The 19382-nt window shown below is 37.6% G+C and overlaps 1 protein-coding gene across 1 annotated transcript; it reads right to left on the reverse strand.

Annotated features, from left to right (window-relative positions):
- Positions 1 to 633: 633 nt before the first annotated feature.
- BBS7 (Bardet-Biedl syndrome 7) lies at positions 634 to 18924 on the reverse strand (the record flags this gene model as incomplete). The annotated part of the gene is made up of 17 exons (XM_009870718.1): positions 634 to 770; positions 1781 to 1904; positions 3447 to 3550; positions 3656 to 3765; positions 4799 to 4963; positions 5964 to 6103; positions 8166 to 8231; positions 9304 to 9378; positions 10837 to 11029; positions 11551 to 11653; positions 13098 to 13182; positions 13903 to 14033; positions 15316 to 15432; positions 16371 to 16443; positions 17098 to 17284; positions 17876 to 18051; positions 18862 to 18924. Coding segments are annotated over 17 exons (2049 nt in total), but the record flags the coding sequence as incomplete, so codon positions are not given.
- Between the last annotated feature and the right edge of the window lie 458 nt (positions 18925 to 19382).

The raw sequence follows: 19382 nt of genomic DNA on the forward strand, positions 1-19382 counted from the left end.
TGAGACGTAAGGCGGGGTTTCGAAATGAAGAACAGAGACACGGGCGCAGGGTGGAGGAAGTTTAATGCCATCCACTCTCTGAACAAGATCAGCGAATGTGGAGCCTTAAAAGTAGCGGTCTTCAATCTAAAATTTAAAAAATATAAAGCTCTCGCCATGCTTACGTGCACGCCAGCTACGTCAAATCCGGTGAGATTCCCACAGTGCTTCTCAGTGCAGGAGGCAAATGCCACCGGTGGGCATAGCTTAAACACACAAATTTCTTCCATGCCTGGTTAGGTCTCTGGAAACCAGTTTCTTCACATTCTTACAACCAGAGAAGAGACTACAGTCTTTAACAGTACGTAAAATGTTTTTTACAGAAAAGGTATTTCATATTTACATCCGACTCTGAAGTCTTCTTTAGCTCTGAAGAAGACTGTGTACACAGAAATGTTTAACATACACATTTAACATACAACATTTTACATGAACTAAAGTTGACTATTGTATTCAGTACAATAATAAATACAAATAAAATCTAACAGCTGACAGTAAACAAAAGAGTACAAGTGTTTTTTTAAAAAGTGTTTTAAACTTGAACAGCCTTGATTTAAAAAAAAAAAAATAAAAAATTACTTTGCTTTTTCCTTGTCAAGCTGCAGCTTCAAAAAAAGCAATTAATCCATCTTGATCACAGCCATCCAGAATTTCCAGAAGAAGAGGAACTTTAGTTTTCACATTGGTGCCTTTAAATTTAAATTTATCTATGAAGAGATCTGTGATCATACCTGCAAAGGTGAAACCCCGGGAGACTTATTATTTGCCTTGCTTTCATTATGAGGTATCTCTACTTGTAACCCGTTATTACGTACAACTATTCTAGTTGATTCTAGGTTTAAAGACAAGACTCTTTTTAAACTTGTCATTTAAAACCACGTTTCATTTTTCATCTAATCCAAAACACTGTTAGAAGAGCCCAGACTCCTGCTTCACTCCAACGTGTATTTCTGCTTTAGAATTACCCACGTGTGAAACAGCACAGAGGGAGGAACTATCACAGGATGGGTAAAGAGGACTTGGCTTGCGCCGTATGGGCACAGGCTTATTCAAGCTGGTGTCTGAAAGCTGCGCAGGGAACGCCAGAGCTTAGCGAATTCCCTTTGCTAAATTAGATCATCTCCTATGAGTCTCCTTTCCCACCCCACGTACATTTCCCTGTTTTTATGATGTTCTGCAAAACTTAACCACGGAGAACTTCATCGCTAATTTAACTTGTGTGCAGTCTTAAATCACCATCCTGAGTTTGAATACGATCCATAATCACATCCATAGCAACAAGGATCATCCGAATGTACGAAGCTGTCCATTCAACAAAAAGTAGAAAAGTCACTTGCAAATAATCCTGGTGTTTCCATTCTCAGTGATATGTTCACGACACCAAATCAACTTTGTAAGTTCTTAGATGAACAACTCTCGAGAACCTTTAGAGAGTTACTCAAAGTTTGTACTACTGTAAAAGCCATTTTCAGCATGTGCTAGGTTTTTCTTTTTTACCTTTTAGATTTTTACCTTTAACCTCAGGTTTTTATGAAAAACCACTGTAAATATGCAGCCTTGGCTGTGTGACCAGACAGACACACATAGTTACAAACCTACTGACCCAAAGCTACCCAGAGGTACACACTTTCAAATTATTTGGATTCTGCTAATACTGACTTCATAACATTTTGGTTAATGTCACGCATGCTCTCTGGACATGAAGCTGCATTTAAATAAAAATTCGAATTGACCAACAAACCATAAAGTCTTTCGAGATGGGCAGGTTGTCTCTTGTATTCCTCAAGAAGCTGATCTGCCTCTTCCAAAATGCTGCGGTATTTTGGTAGCAGGAAGTCCACATTTCCTTCGTGAACTTGTAATTCCTCAAAGACATTTTAAATCATAAGAATTAACAACAGTTAAGTATCATATGAGCATAAAAGTAAGAGGAAGTTAAGCTTGGGTTTGACAGGAGGAAATACTTCAGAGACAAGACAATCCTCTTCTCAACCAGCAAGAGTTATTTTCCAAGTATGTCATTTTCTAGTCTTCTAATGCAATGCCAGACATTACTTGTCACTTCACAGCCCAGATTCTCACAATCCTGTGTATTACAGCTTCCAGGTCCGAGCACTGCCAGCACAGGATCACGACACAGCCCAGCCCTTACAGAATCAAGCCTCAAGGAAGGCTCAAAGCCTTTGCCATGTCTTCATTTTTAGAATAAATAAATTCCTAGAAAGTGTAGCACATACTGAAGTCTGAAGCTAAAAGGAAACTCTGAAAAAATCGCTCAAGTTGTGAGGGCAAAAAGTTTTACAGGCTGCTTCTAAAATGCCCCAGTCTACTGCCAGACCAATTTAAGAAGGTCTACAGCGCAGATCTTTTTATCCTCCCCCAGGAAGACTGTTCTTCTCTAGACAGAAGGTAATTACGCTATGTACTGTGAGTCTGCTTGGATAACAGCCTTCATCAGTCATCAGATTATTTTACTGCTTATGAATAAGTTATTATCCAAAATGATGTGACTAAAAAATCTGTCAAAAAAAGATTTGTCGAAGAAGATTTGCTGCCTAAAAAAAGCCCAAACCAATCAAGATGTGCAACATCATTATTATTGTACAAACACAATATCCATGAAGAAGAAATTCCTGATTTTTCTCTACCTCCCTGGTTTGTCAAATCAAGTCCAAATAAAACACTTACAGTGATAAGAAAGATACACACTCATTGGTATATCCTCATACTGGTATATTGGTACTCAGTTTTTCTACTAACTGAAGGTTCTGACAACTAGTATTTCATTCCCCAAAGGACAAGAGAGAACCAGTTGTCCATTTTCATTTCCTCTCGCCCTCAAAAACCCCTAAAACTTAAAGAGATGATGGTGAGTTTTTGACAGTAAAATCCTGGTTGGTAGAAAAAGTCCAAGAACTGAGAGAAGCTGCATAGCTGGTACCTCCCAAAGACTAACTGTTGAAGATGATATTAAAGAAAAGGTTAAGAAGCAGGCAGTTCAGAAATTATGACACATTGGGATGAAGTTCCAAAGCAAGGAAGTCACTTCTGGTCTGGATGATCATCCCCAGATCTAAAAAACTTTTAAAGGTTAGTGGAAAGAGACAAAGAAGGAACTGGAAAATAGAGCAAAACCAGGACGTTCGACGATAAAACTGTCTGCCTTCACTCCCCAATTTAAGCATCCTCAACATCAGTCAGTAATCCTACACATTTTTGACTAGTTATGGAATACAAATGAGAATTTTACTTGAAGATGTCTGTCTCCTAGATAATTAAAATACAAGTCCAGGGAATACAAGTGGAATAGACACCAGTATGACACACAGCTCACTTGAGCCCTACAGCTTGGTATCTGACAACATAATCCCCCATAAAAATCCTTCCACAGGAGTTCAGATACTTACTCTCAAAGCATCTATTAAGTGAACCTTCTTGGCCAACAGCTGCTGATACTCTAATTTAGGGTGGATAAGCTTTAATGTGTGCCTCACAGATTCTTCATTTATATCTAGCAGAGAGTAAAAAAAGAAAAACCAGCAAGCAAACAAGTACTGCATATTCCATTTAAGAGAAAATATAATGAAGGACAACAAAAGGGAGGAGAAAGTTTTACCATATGATATGTTGAGATTAATCTTCCTTTTTGTAGCCTCTTTGGAAAGCACATCTTTTAGGATGGATATTGTAGAAATGTTGTCAGACTTGAAGCATCCCTCGCCTTTTCTATATAAAGGAAAAAAAAAACATGAAATGAAAAAACTTAAAGACACATGCATGCCTTGGGCTTGTCCCTACTTTAAAACAGAAGGCCTGTAAAGTAATACTCAAGTCAAAGAAAGCAACCTCTATAAAGGTCGTAACAATTCTCCATGTATAAGGTGGCTGCATACACACCCATGCTATTCCCTCCTGTGCAGCAATGTCCTGACAGGGAACAGTTTCTTCCAGTAAACAGGACAAAGCAACATACACAAATCTCAGGTACACACAAAGCAATTATCTTTACTGTATGGCACTAAGGTTATACAAGCTAAGACTTTTTCTCTCTCCATTCCTCTTAAGTTTTATCTTTGCAATGCTTTGAAGTTGAAGCCACCACCCAACAACTTTCTATATGAGGAGCACACAACATGTGTGGGAGCAGACTGGAATCTGTATAATTAAAACTATTTTTCCCCACTTGACAGTTCCATTTTCAGGTGGACATATATAATTTAGTGAAAGAAAATGTAATTAATTAATTGGAGAAGAGAGTAAACACTTAAGTCATATTTGCCTGATGTAATAAGCATCATAAAAAGAAAGTTTTCAGATTAATGCTTATCGCATTTTTGTTTGCCTGAGTATTAAATGCCTTGTAAGTTATTTTTGCTCTTCAGTACAAAAAACCAGGAAGCTAGGCAACAGTAGGCATTACACAAAAATTTCACTCTATTAGTTAGCTATGTTCTTTACATTCTAAAAGCAAGCCATCATCTTAAAGATGTACCAAGCCTCTCAATTTTGTTTTTTGGATCAGCTTCCAGAGAAACCATATTCAAGTTACAGACTGCATCATTACTGGATAGTGCTCATCCCTGGTAATGTTTGACAACCCTTTATAAGATAAAGACTCTTGTTCTCTTTAATGGGAATTTTGATGTGGCTGAGGGTGGAGAGGTGAACAGTGCATGAAATGGTACTCACAGACTGGTCAAGAACAAAAAAGACAAATGCCCCAGTATAGTCCTCTTGTGCTTCAGTAATTGTATTTTACCTGTAAGTACTTTCAAGCTGTGTACCCAGGAAGGTGTTCTGAAAATAAAAGGTGATACTCTCTCCAGCAGGAGTCTTTTCAGGCACTTCAGGCAAGCAAAACGCCACCCAGGAGTGAATTTCAGCAAAACTGAACTGGCCTTTGAGCATCAATGTGTTCATGGGTCTGTGACATTATGAAATAAATAAAAAAGAACAGTTAATAGTTATGAAGGTGAGGCACTGACTGTGCACTGATTATCCACATGAAAAAGTTTAGTTCCACACGGTGGTTTCCTTTTAATCAACACCTTGTAAAAAGTCAGTTATCTTGCCAAGTACTTACGTATTGCAGGGTACAGCTACTTTTCTGCATTTCAAGACAAAACAAAAAAAAAGCTCACTGTACATTCCAGTTTTATTTCCTAGTAGGCATGTCAGAACTGGGTAAGAAACCAGTTGGAAGTTCTTAACATAGCCTGTTTCAGGTTGTTAAACCTGAACGTTGTAACAAAGGTAAATAACTGACAACACGGCAAATATGACAAGAGCCTCATCAGCCTGCCCCGCTGCAAGCCACAGACATGGCATTTACATCAAGAACCGAGCAATAACGGAGCTCATTTGCACATTAAGTAAAAGCATTTGGCATCATTCCATCCACCTTTCAGTTTTGTTTGGAAGCGAGCAACGCCTTAAGGCAAGATGTTAAGTGAGGGTAGGGAAAAAACAAGTAGAAACTGCAGAGAAGAGTAAGTCCCTAACAGACATGAGGGGCAGAAGAAGTTTTGGCTCAAGTTTGGAGCCAGATTATCTATGGGAAAGAATTACACTAAGAGGGTGTGGGAGAGAATGAGGCTGAAACTGAAAAGACTGCGGTTGCTAACACAGCGGAGTTTCCTTTTTACCACACCCTCAGCTCTACTAACACACAGGGCTGCACTACAACCCAGGTCATTAAAATAAAAAATAACCTGAAAACAAGGTTGAAGTATGGCAAGGCAAGCAGGAAAACATTAAATCTGCATTTTCTGTCAGAAAACCCATACGATGGAACCAAAGGCTCAAAATTGCAAGTTAGGGGTTAGAAATTACATACTTAGGTTTATATAGCAAACATTGTTTGTTTCACCTGGATTGTGTCAGTTTTTCAAATGAGAAAGGCATTAATTTTTCTTGGTAAATACCTGTCCTGGTCAATAGAATGAGTTCTTTGATGAAGTGAAAGCGGTTTAATTTGATATTGATGAACTTGGCAGGTTTTTGGTTGAATTCTTGGAGTTATGTATGCCTGAAGTGTCCCGTACTGCCCTTCAATCGATCGAACCTTCAGAAGAAAAAGCAGAACCCACAAGAAAGAACAAAAGGGAAAACTCTGATTTACCACGAGTTGGCAAATTGGAGGCTATTTAAAAAACATTAAAGAAAGACTGTGGTACTTCAAGAATATTTCGAATCTTGTATTTACTTGATAGTGCCACTATAAATAGAGCAGATCAAGAGTATTTTAAAACTAGATGAAGTCACGTTCAATTAAGTACTGCTAAATAAAACTCACAAAGTTACTTTCCCATCAGTTAAAATATAAAGTCTGTAACTTGCTTCTAGTTCTTGAGTGGCACACTTTTATTTTTTTTTTAATTAAGGAAAAAATACATTCTGTAGACCTGGCAGCAAAGCATAGGTCAAAGAACTTAAAAGATTAAACTCAATTTCAAAATATGTTTGTCTCTTCATAACAATCAAAGTTCTCCCTCAGCTATTTTTGGAAAAGAGACCAGATGTAAGTTCAAGTCTCAGAATAACCAACAAGCAGGACGAACAAACACATTCAGGACACGGTACGCACTCTCTGCACCTCTGAGGACACGGCACTGCACCAACCACTTCTCTGCGGAGCCCACTTACACAGACTGCACTAAGAAGTCTGCAACTGGCACAGAACCAGCCAGAAACAGGAGGGTCCCACTTACAGCATCAACACAGCCATGACAAGTAGGCAGAAAAGCTACTCAAACAGCTTTATACAAACAAAAGAGGAGACTGGAGTTCAAGTACAGGTTTGCTTTATAATCTTGATTATCTGCCCTATTTTACAGGGTATCAAAAAGCAGTGTTTTGCAGGAAGATATCCACGTCAATGTTTTTAACGGTAATAAGTTAGTAAAGAGTTCTCTTTGGAAATAAAATCACCCAGACTTAGATACTGTATCATCTCCACGTGCCTAGACCAAATACAAAAAGAGAAAACTCCACGTGGCAGATGCGCATCACCGGAGATCCTCAGTGTATCCCAGCGAGGTGGCAGGAGAACCTGTGCAGATCGAATCCCTCATGTCAGGATCCAAACGCCAGAGTGACAGTGCAGTGATGACACACGACAGCAAGTTTAGAAATGTTTCTAGTGGGAGAGTAAAACGCTTCTCTTTTTGTGTACCATAAATATATTTGATTCACTTTTCTTGTGTTATTTACGCTCTATCTAATATTTCCAGTATTAAAAGTGGACAGGGTCATACTCCTGAATTAAGAGGACTGAGACAGGGGGAGATCAAGTTACCTACTAACAGCATTTCTTAAGGGAACCTTGGAAATAAAGAGGTTTAATATGTTGCATCCTAGGTCCATTATTGCAACCTCACCAGAAAACAGATAACCGCCTCCAACTTTCCCACATTTCATGCATTTATTTATGTAAAATTTGCTGATTATGTTTATGCACTTCACATAAATAAATGTCTATCAGATTAGGAGGCTGTGATGTCAGGTGACTACATAAAGAGAAAAGCTAGAGCCTGTGGGGATGTTGAGGATTCTTCTAATCATCATTTCCTTCCTTATTTCACCTGGTGAGAGCCATAAAACGTGTGAATTTGGCAGATCAGTAAAAACAAACCCCAAAACACCCTCGTGCCTTTAGTGTAACAAGCATGGAATAACTGGATTTGCTTCCTCTGCAAAATACAAATGCAGGCTGGATTCCCTGGTTACTTCCCAGTGAAACATCCCTCCAACCCTTCTGAGGACACCGGGTGCCAGAGCTCGCTTTCCCACACCTCTCGCCGCTTGAAGTCTCACACGCTGTCTCCTGAATCCAGTATTTTCATGATCTGCAATCTCCCCACTGCTTTCATCTTAGGGACACTCTAGGAAAGACCCCAGGATGACCTCTGAAGAAGCACATTTTTAGAAGCCTACAAACTCTACAGAGAAATTATAAAGGAACACAAGCCCTAGATTAGAAGGTTCTCAGGAAACAACCAGCAGTAGAAATTGGACTAATTTCTAGCAGTCAGTCCAGGTAGAGATCTCTCCATTCCTAAGCAGACACCTACATAAGCATTAATGCATTATGGAATAATACAAGCATTTTAATATAAGCATTTTACCTTAAGTTCAAGTCTCGTAGTATTTGCTTGGCATCGGTAAGTCGCAAGAAGAAAGTTGCTATTTGGCTGTAAACGGAAAAAAAAAAGTTCAAAACAGGTCTGTGGATTTACAGAAGTTCAACTAGCCTGGTTTAACTGTAGACATGTACAATTTTTTGCTATTTATCAGCAGTGATTTTACAGAAGCTAACTAAAAAAAAAGTAATCTTTGGTTCAAAAGTAATCTTTGGTTCCCTTGAACAATCTACCTAGTTTTAATTATGGCAGAAGTCAAAAAAATTCTCTACATAATGAGAAATCACTGAAGCTTCTTGTAGTCTTTAGTAACACCGTAAAAATTACACAGATATCTACTTTTAATCTGAAGAATGCATGTTGACCTGCTCCACTCATCTGTAATACTAGTCCAACATCCAAAACCTTAAGCAAGATCCATAAAAACACACCAAAAAAAGTGCTAAATGACAGGATAAATGACAGGAAACTTAAAAGTAAAATGCTGATTTCTGAAAGCTCCAGGGTAGACCAATGACATGCAAATTTCATTCTTAAAACCAAAATACTTAAGAGGACCATTACAAGGAAAAAGCCTCCACAGAAGATTTTCATAATGCTAAGGTAGTTTCTGGATTTCCCCCCTGGCCCTAAGGATCATTAGTAATTCTGTAAGTATTTAAGTTTGTAATTATTATACAAAAAATGCACTTAAACATATGACTCCCCACACAGCAGAATTTTCATGTTCTAAAATGATTTTTAAGGGATGAACTAAGTAAGAAATACAATGTTCTTCACCGGAATTACTTGAGACTAAGTCATTGGGGCAAATGCAGAGAAGAGGCCAATACTGAACGTGTCTTTCACACTCCTGATCAGGCAAGAAATGAAATGCAAGAGAGCATTTGCTCCTGGATCTTTCTGTGCATATTCAGGTTTGCCTGATGTCCGGACCTGCCACTAACTCCTAGTGCTGCAGTATCTCTAACGAAGACGAGCTCTCCAGAATTACCAAATGAGTAGTTTAATTCCATATATTTAACATTACAAACACGTAAACCCCAAATCAACTTCTAATATACAGTATTAAGAGCTTTCATCATGCGATCTCTATAAATACCACCTCTTTTGTTTCACTTACCTCAGAATCACAGCTGCTAAAACTAACAACGGCAGAATTTTTATCCACATCCAGCAAGTCTATAGGGACATCACTCTGCGGAACACATAGGGAAGAAAAATAAAGAGCTTAAAGGCCCTGAGCAGCTTCTAATGCATTTATCCTCTAACTGTCATCTATTATTTTAATAAAGGACAGGCAAGGATTGCTTCACCCAAAGAAGTAAAAGCCTAACAGACACGCAGCTCGCTACTTAATTCCCGAGAAACATGATGATTTCTTTGATGGCGTTCTGAACTCTTGAGCGGCTGCCTTACAACAACTTCGGTGTAAGACGTGTAACCATCTTTCAGACATGAAAGTCTTCTTCATCCATATGAATGACATGTATCAACGGTTGATACGTTTCCCTTTTTTAATCAGGGGATTACAATGTTCATGCAGGAAGCCAAGGATCATATTACATAACTTTTAATGATCCTTTTACTTACGACACTTCTGACACAGATCACTTCTCATCTAGCTGTGCTTTCATTGAAGTCAAATCTAACACTGCTTTAAAAAGTACATTAAAGAGTATTAGAATGATTAATTACTTGATTTGATACTGTTTTATAACTTCACGAAGCGTCACAAGACATTGATAAATATGCAACATACTTCCTAAAAAAAAATTTTAAACCCAGTTTTATTGTCTTCTCACAGCAGAGGAGTAACAGATAATGCTTGAAGTTTTAAACACTATATTAAGTTCTGGGCTAGATTAAACAATTTCATTATTCCTCATTCAGCTATAGAGCTGCCTGTTAGCTGTAGTTTAGCATTGCTCTAATAACATCCTTAATAAAAATAAGACCTTTATTAACAAGTGAAAAATAAAATGCTACAGTAGTTCTCTCCCATTTGTTATGGCAAATTCACCTCAAAAAATTCCTCCTGGTCAAATTTTTCTGCCCATGCACATCCCAAAAAGAAGGTAATTCAGTACCACTACTCTTTGTGACCACCAAAGACAATATTAATTTCAGTTCATGCAGTAGGAGGAATAACTCATTCAAGTTGCTCTACTTGGCAGAAATATTTATCACCAATGGCACACAAATCAGAGGCTGTTCCACACTGACAGTGCACAGGCGGCCCATCCCATTCTAAAATTAATTTTCCACTACTGAGGGTACTTAACTGGTGAGGAAGAATCTGCACCTCATTTAAGACTTACTGAGTTAATTGGTCTTTAAATAAGGAGGGACATCCAAAAGTAAAGTTACGTAGAAACCAGCTAGTTCAGACGGCACTTTGGTCTACTTTCGTTCAGTAGGCACTTTGGTCTACTTTGGCAGCAGAATGTTGCTCTGTCCAATAAAGGTTTAAGTTCCATTTGTTCCCTAACAAGCACTTAAAACAGCTACTTCCCCACACTTCTACTCCCTCCAATAACAATTCAGACATTTAAATCCCCATATACTTAAGATATCATAACTCAACTCTTTAAATAGAAAGTCTCGGAATGTTTTTACACATTGAGGAAGCTGCCAAGAACAAAACCACTCTCACCTGTACCAGCACATTATCTATGGCTGTCTGCACCTCCAAGATGAGGCTGTAGCTAGCATCATCCTTATTTAATGTAAACTTGTCGTTCACACTGAAGGCAGGTACCGATGAAACAGCAGTACTGGACTGAGAAGACTGCTGGCATTTTTCACGTTCCTGAAGTACTTTGATCTGTAAGTGTTCCAATTCATTTCTAGAAAAGGGAAACCACTATAAAAGCTACTTCAGAAATTAAGTAGATTAAGCTTGCAAGGTAATCATGTTTATCTTCTGTCCACAATTTTCCAGCTAGAAGTGACTGCTGACTCCCATGCATACGAAAGATAAAATTTATATCCCATGAAAAGGTAGATTCTACTGTGCCTTGACTAAAGAGATTTCTATAAGTCACAGGAAAGGACAACTTGTTTCTTTCAAGACTACAATGCACTTGGAATTATATGCTAGTGACTACTTTCCTCCCGTCACTGGGAAGCTATAAGCAGCACTGAGGAAGGGAATCTTATCTTGCTGATTCTGAGGAAGGTGGCATTAAGGCAAGGCAAGATAGAGACTGTGAAATGAGGCTGCTATTAATTTCTCCTTTCAAAAGGCTTGAATCTATTTCTAGATACATTAGCAATACAGAAAACCCAGTGAGATAGAAAGGAAAGACGATATTTCAGCTTTTAACATTTCAATTCTTCCATTTAAATTTCTTTCTAGTGCAGTTACCTTAAGGATGAAATCTTGCTCTGCATTTCTTGACTTAATTTTAGTTCTTCACCTGATCCACCTTCTCTATGGACAGGTTCTGTAGTCAGTCCTGTCAGCCAGCCTAAACCAATATATGAAGTTTATATTCCTTATAAGCTATAAAGAAAAGTCTACACTCAACTATTGTACATGTGGAAGAAAGTCTGTCCCAGATATTGGGTAGAGAGAATGGAAAATTTAATTTAATCCTTTCTTTGGAGGATTAATTGAAAGACTGAGCATGATTTTTTATGAGCTTCATTCTTAACATCACTTATTCTTTTTCTGAAGTACTTCAAATAATAAGTCCCTCTGCGGCAGTTTTTAACCGAGTGCTTACATTTTTTCCCACCTCTCATTCTCTAACAAAACCTTGAATAATTGCCAGTACTAGAGCTGAAAACAAAACAAAAAGCCATGCAACGTGTTTAGAGCAAACTATATTTTGCAAAGTGTGCTTTGAGATTGAATGCTGCCAGCTGACATGAAAAGAAAAATCTTGTTTACTTAATTACATTTACTTATAAAACAAATATTAAGTGATTATATCCTGACACCTCAGGTTTGATACACAAACTGGAAGGGGTGTTTATTGCTCTAGTTACCTCATCTAATGCACGCACACTGTAAGACAGGATTATTATCAAATTCACCACAAAAGCTGACAAGTCTACAGTTTTCACATTCCTTAGCTATCTACTTCAAGTAGCAAGACACCCCAGGAATGGAGCATGAACTTTAAAATATCAACTCAAGTCCTATGCTGCCAGGCTTGAAACTGAATTTTCACTGCTCTAAGCATTTCTTCTCCTGACCTGTCGAGATCTGCCAAACTCACAGAGCTGCACATCCTGCCAGGGTTTATCTTTGAAAACCCACAGGTGAATACGGACTTTTACTTTTCTCTTTCATATAAGATTGACATATCCTTATAACATGCCCACTAAAAGAAGCCACAAAGGACTTTGGCCACGGTATTGTTGCAGCCTATAATAGATCTAAAACAATTCATGTGAGATGAGGTATGAGAGTCTTTTGATCATCCAAACACTATATAAAAGAGGTACTTGAATCCCATTGCTTCTCGTTCACTGACTGAGAATTTTATCTTGACAAAATAGATGATTTTGAATACAATGAGTTTCAATATTTAAGCCCTATGAAGCTGAAAAGGAAGGAAAATACCTAAAGCATGGGAAAACAACAAAAAAAACCCAGAAATAATTCCTTCAGACATAACATATTCATTATTTCAGCACAGGCAGCAGTGTACACTGGAGAACAAGCAGCTACTATGTTACACAGCACAACACATTATGAGTATCTTAAAATGTGGAAACATAGGTTAAGTGTAAGAAGTATCTTTTGAAGTGTCAATATTCAATTAGAAGAGAGCTTTTTAACAGGACATAATCCTGGTTCCAAAGAGAATTTCAGAGATGTGAGCTGCGCTAACCACATAGCCTGCTTCGTTTTTATCACATCAGCAGACGTGACACTGATGCAGTAAATCTGATGAAGCTCACCTGAATATGTGGATGCTACGATTTCATCGTATCCATCTTTTCCTACACAGCCACCCTGGACTGATGCAATGCTCTCTGATAAAGCCTGCAAGCAATACATTCAAGCAGAGGGAAATATCGCTGCAATCATTCTAGAAATCTGGGGGGGGATTATGGGGGTTTTAAGGGTTGTGCTCCTCCTACCACCTGCCTCACAAAATACCTAGGTAGAAACACAGTATCTAGACCTACAAAATCTTAAGCTAGCTGATGACCATCACACCTAAATCAGGGCATTTTAACAAATCCATTCGGATTCTACTCTGCATAAGAGACATTAAAAAGTAGTTTAAAGCAAAACACCCATGGATAGTATTTTTCAATCAGGCTCAAGGCTGAGATAATCACTACAGATCAAACCTATGTTTTTAAACAATTCATAACCAAAAAGAATTATGCTCAATAAAGTCCTGACAGCTCACATCAATTATTTCATATGTAAAACACAGCCTATACAGAACAGGTGGTTGTTTTTCCACTGAGAGAGAGGCACTGTATTAGGTTTGATTCTGGAGAGGCTTCAGCAGTGCGCAGAGTTAGAACTTTAACATACCCTCTACACTATTTTGATTTTTGCTCTTATCAGGACTATTTCACTTTCTGGTTCTTAACTGTTAGGATACTGCTTCAAAGTTCATATTGTCAACATTACAGAGCTCATCAAATATTTTAATAGAAAATCTTGTAAATACTTTAAGTTTTGAAATATAGTGTTTTTTTAAATTGATTTTTCCAGCAAAGAAGAGTATGATGAATGTGGGCTTACATGATCATATCGAAGGACGGGATCATCTGCACTCTCAAAGCTATAGATTTCTATTGCTCCATCATCTCGTCCAACAAGTAATTCCTTAACTCCATCTCCCAGAATGTCAAAACTATCAACACATAGGATACCTAGTGAAAAAGAAAATATAAACGTTTACTTCACCTTTATTTGTTTACGACACAGTAAAACAGTTACACAGATTCTTGGTTCCCTTTTAAGGTTTTATTAATGCTATTTCTGGATGAGTGCTGGAAATTTTAGAGCAACCAATTCCAAATCAAAACCAGTACAGTTCCGCTAGTGAAAATCACTGAACAGAGACCTGGTCTGATGTTCAGGTGGCTTCTGTTTGAGGGGTTTAACCCTCCCTCACTAAACGTTTCTGCAGAGGAACTACTTGTCTGTCCACACCGCTGTAGCTTTGTCAGTTGAAGAAGCAAGTGTTCTTCGTTTCCTGTTTAACTTAAAGCTATCTGTAAATGGACTACGAGGAATTCTGGTTGCAGTGACAGAAGGAGGGTTCTCACTTGTGCCACACTTGGACTAGGTCCTGCTACTTGACAGGTCAGTGGACAAACCCATGACTAGCTCACATATGGAACCAGCCTACGACATCTGATGATGTTTGGACAGAAAGGGAGGTAGGGTCTGGAAGAAGCAAAAGGCAGGGAGAGAGTCTGTACAAAAGTTAATATGAAAAACAAGATGGAATTTAACTTTTAGGATTCCTTCCTATTTCATGTGAAGAGGATGGGCACACTACGAAACATTTTTAGAAACTAGTTTAGTAGTAGTTTTATGAAGTAATAAGATTTTTTATATATCTAAAACACAATAGCTACAAAATAAATTCTACATAACTATTACATTGCTGGTCATCTCCTTTACAAAGGATTATGGGCTAATAAATGCTGCAGAAGCAGCTTGCCAGGGCTAAGCCAGGTAAAGCGTTGTACTATGCTCTGATCAGTTATGCTTCTTTGTGGAGCTGTAATGAAAGTCTTGTTCAATCTTCAGACAACAACCTTTATAATGGCTTTTTATATAGAAAAGATGAAAAAGTAAGTCTCGCAGGGACAGTGCTAACCTTTCCTCTGAAGAAACTTTAAGACCACTGAACATGTGAAAAATCTGACAGGTGTATGTGCGCTTAGAAATAGTCGCCAAAACGATAAAAAGCTCAAGTAATCATATATGAATCGACACTTTCACAAACGTCACTTCAAAAATACTGTAAAAACATAGGTATTAAGAAAATCAGAAGAATGAAAGAGCTTACTCATGTTAATATCACATACTAATATAATTACAGTATGCCGTCAAAGAATCTAAGAATAAGATTTCCTGACTCTTTTAGTCATAATAAAGCCTCAGATGGAAAGCTCAAGAGTGAGACATTGAGATACATACCTCCTCTCTTTTTTTCATTTCCAATTTCCCACTTAGGTATAGCCTTGGAACCAGTAATCTGGGTAAGACCCAGTTTACCATCAGAAGTTCCGTACACAACTTCTTGTCCAGAATCACCTAAACACATAAACTGAATTTAGAATTTGCAAAATCAAGTACATCAATTAAAAAAATTTCTAAGTATTGCACAGTTACACTCTTCAGCCCAAGGGGAAAAGAAAACATGAACATTAGTGTTGTGTAAAAGAACTGTCAGGCTTTAAAACCAAAAATAAATACATGGAAACTGCACCTTTTCTGACAATTTCTTCATGGTTACTGCTCTTCTGTGTATGAATGTCCCCCTGCCCTGGAGCTGTGCCTAGAACCCATTCATAATCCAATAATTGAAATTTCAGCACAGAAATTAAATTGCCTTTACAGAAGAAAACCAAAGAGATTCATTCAGAACACACATCCAATAGCGAATGTTGTGCCAATATTTAAGCAAGTAAGAACCACCTTCCCAAACCAGCTCTGAATGTCGTCATCACATAAACTAACTGAAACTAAATTAAGCACCTCATTAAGCCACTAAAGCGATTTCTATTAGGTTAGAACAGATTAGCAAGAAGGATGATCAAACTATTTTAAGCTTGATCTTTCCACGGTCTCAGGTTACGTGAGCTCTACTCAATATTCTCATCCATCCGTGGATGGATGCAACAAGCGAGTCTATTTATGGGAATCCATGTGTAAGAGATACCCAAACCCAGAACTTCGACAAGTCCAGTTTGTGTGTGCACAATGGGACTGCCTTAGATCTCACTGCTCTTCTAAGAGACCAGTTAATTTAAATTAAATATGGATATAATTTAAAACTGTCTAAACCAGACATACACGTGTGTATAGATTCACTTGTATGTAAAAAATGACTTCACATCGTCAGCTTTCTGCATTTTTAACATTAGCTTAAAAATTAAGGCAAAATGCAATTAACAAATACATGCAATAAAATTCTTAAAATACAGGAAAATAACATTATTTAGTTATATGTATATTCAGAATTTCATTACCCCCATTTCCATTGTTTAGAGCAAGAACAGTAGGTGGTCCAGGAATTTCTACTTCATACAGTAAATCAGATCCCTAAAGCCAAAGAGAGCTACTTTGAGTTTTGTAAAAAAACCCAAGCAAATAAACAAAGAAGACCCCAAACAACCAAAACAACAAAATTCAAGCCACAAACCAAAATCCCACAAGCATAATGATAAAATTCTTATAGGTAACAGCAACAGATATGCTCCACGTATACAAACTTCCAATAGCTACGGGAGACCCATAAGCCAAAGCAGGGTGAAGTTCATAGAAATAAAACACAGGACATTTGAAGCATGCAATTACTAAAAATAATCTGTGAATGTGGCAAATAAATTTGTTAAACCACTTAGTATCACTCAGACTTGTCGCAATAGTGACTTATGAGAGCACAAATTTCCAAATTGCTGAAGATTTACACATTTAATTCCCTTATGTGAGCACTTTTAGTTAGAAGGGACCAATTTGTTCTCTACTTCTACTTCAAAGCCTATTTAGAGTGGTTTTATTAATCCTTATTTTGCAAGTTTATAAACATGATTTTCCTTTAAAAAAAAAAAAAGTGCCAGCAATATAGACAGTAAAACCACCAAGTAAGATAGAATATGCTTAACCTTAGAATGCTTAAACCAAGATGATATGCTGATTCCCTTAAGAATTTTATGGCATCAACACATAAAACATAAACAAGCCAAATATTTTAACCTGTAAAACTCTGAGGACTCTATCCTGACACGCAAGTACCGGCGTAATGCAATTCACTTTATCGACAGGAAGGCAGAGAACATCGTTGATTTTATCTCCTGAGAGGTAATAGTGCTGGTCTTTGCAGTCGCAGTAATGGTTATAGACATAGCCCGCACAAAGGAAGAGATCTGCTCCTGAAATGTGCCTGACAAAAAGAAAACACTCCAAGTAACGTTTTCCCAGTGTAGGTGCAATGATATTCTTCTAGCCTCACTATACAGCACACTGCCGCCTCCATCAGTGGGCCCTGCCAACTGTCCCAGCTATTAAAGAAAAAACAAAGTTTCTTATGAATGCTAAACCCATATGAATCCCATAGCTTGCAAATTTCCTACTTTGTCATCGTGCCAAATTTTAGGAAGACCATGTTAGATGTCATTAATATATTTTGATTATACTAATTCTTCTCAAGCTGGTTTATATATAGCAGCATCTTACAATGAGATCCCAACAGAAAAATAAACAATTTGTTCCTCTTCTGACACACTACGGCAGTAACTCCAGCTCTGCCCATCTGCTTTTGTAGTGATGTGACCCCTCCCGACCCCTCCCAAGCCTCCCTACACTTTCTAAATTTGACTGTGATTTTCCAACTTCTTTCCCACATGTCACAGCACAAGCTATAGCTGGACTGGCACTTAGTGTTACCTACGATAGGGTAAAAAAATTATTTCATAAAGTCAGTAACTAACAAACTGCTACAGCTATGACAAAAAACGCAGAACATCATACATACATAGCTTTGATGCTTTCAGTGAGGTTAGTTTCAAACGAAAGAAACTGCTTCCCTCTTTTTGTGAAACCTCTCACTTCTGATCCTGTAGCCACAAAAATTTTCTCTTGTGGTGTATTAAGAGCTCCTCCCAACTCCAGTCTTGTAATTTTTTGGCCTGGCAGTGTCTTGAACACCGGCTGTCAATAGAAAAGGAATTTTCACCATCACAATATCACATTTATGATAATCTTTTAACATAAAGTACAATAAATTTGCTTTAGGATTTCTGGCAAACTAAGAACAAGATGGATTATATGCAGACAAAAATAATCTGTAAATTTCTCTCCAGAATTAAAAACATGCATTTTATAAGTCAGTAAATATAAAAGCTGTAAAATGTAATAAATTAAGGTTTTATTATTTTCAGCGTTATTCATCCATAGGAAAACATCAGCACTGCTGGTAGCTAGGGGTTTTTTTGTTTGCAGGATGTTTATTTTAAAGAACACCACACACTCACTCCTCTCTTTGTTCAATTCTTATTCCAGGAGACTCCCCAGATTGCTCTGTATTGCTACAGAGCCAGCTACAAACTTCCTCACAGGGAAAAAAAAATAAATATTTTTTTATTAAGTTGGGCATAAGTCTAAAGCAATCAGTTTGCCAAAATCCCCTGAACTTAGTGAATCACTGCAGATTTTTGTCTAGTCATAGTAACCAAGTAGATGTACAACCTTGAGCCCAACTGAACTGCAAAGCAAAAGGTGATAAACTGACTTTTGTTGGGGATGACAGGCACTAGTGTCTGACTCTACACCTCTAGAGAACCACGTGCTTGCCCGGACATAGAACAGGCGTGCCCTCATCATGGCTCGGTGTGAGACCACAGCTGTACCTGGACACCTTCCACGGGTATCTTATTCCCCCTGGCAATAAAAACAGACTTTGAAAATTCATTAGAAAGATTATTTAATAAATAAAATTTCAAATGCAGCATTTGCACTTACCACAGGTTCCCCTTTTTTAATGCCAAAACATGTAATGACCCCATCCTGATCTCCAACAACCACCTTCAAAAGTATAATACATTGTTATTTTTTTCTGTGCATAAATATTCTTTTTAAAATGCTTTTCTTCTCTTATTTTCCTGTATTCATGCAGCTCAAATTTTACAGTGCTTAAACTACACATTTATATGGGAGTATGCTTTAGAAAACTAGATAAGCTGCTATAGATAGAACACTAAAGCCTAAGAACAACAGTTTAAGTGACAGTATATACAATTGCTTTTCTGCTTCTACTCGTAAATGCCAGCTACCATCACAGGGAACACTCCAGAGACGCATGTTTGGGAATATTTTCATATTAAGAGTGTAAAGAAAACAAAATGCACTGTTATATCCGTAACACTTTCTAACTAAGTTTACTTAGCTCGAACTTGTATTAAGGAAAATTAAAAAAAAATTAAAAAATTCATCGATATTCACATAACCCCAGGATGGTTTGGGTTGGAAGAAACCTGAAAGAG

Source organism: Apaloderma vittatum, unplaced genomic scaffold (assembly GCF_000703405.1).
Source record: "Apaloderma vittatum isolate BGI_N311 unplaced genomic scaffold, ASM70340v1 scaffold44725, whole genome shotgun sequence".
Classification (NCBI taxonomy): Eukaryota; Metazoa; Chordata; class Aves; order Trogoniformes; family Trogonidae; genus Apaloderma; species Apaloderma vittatum.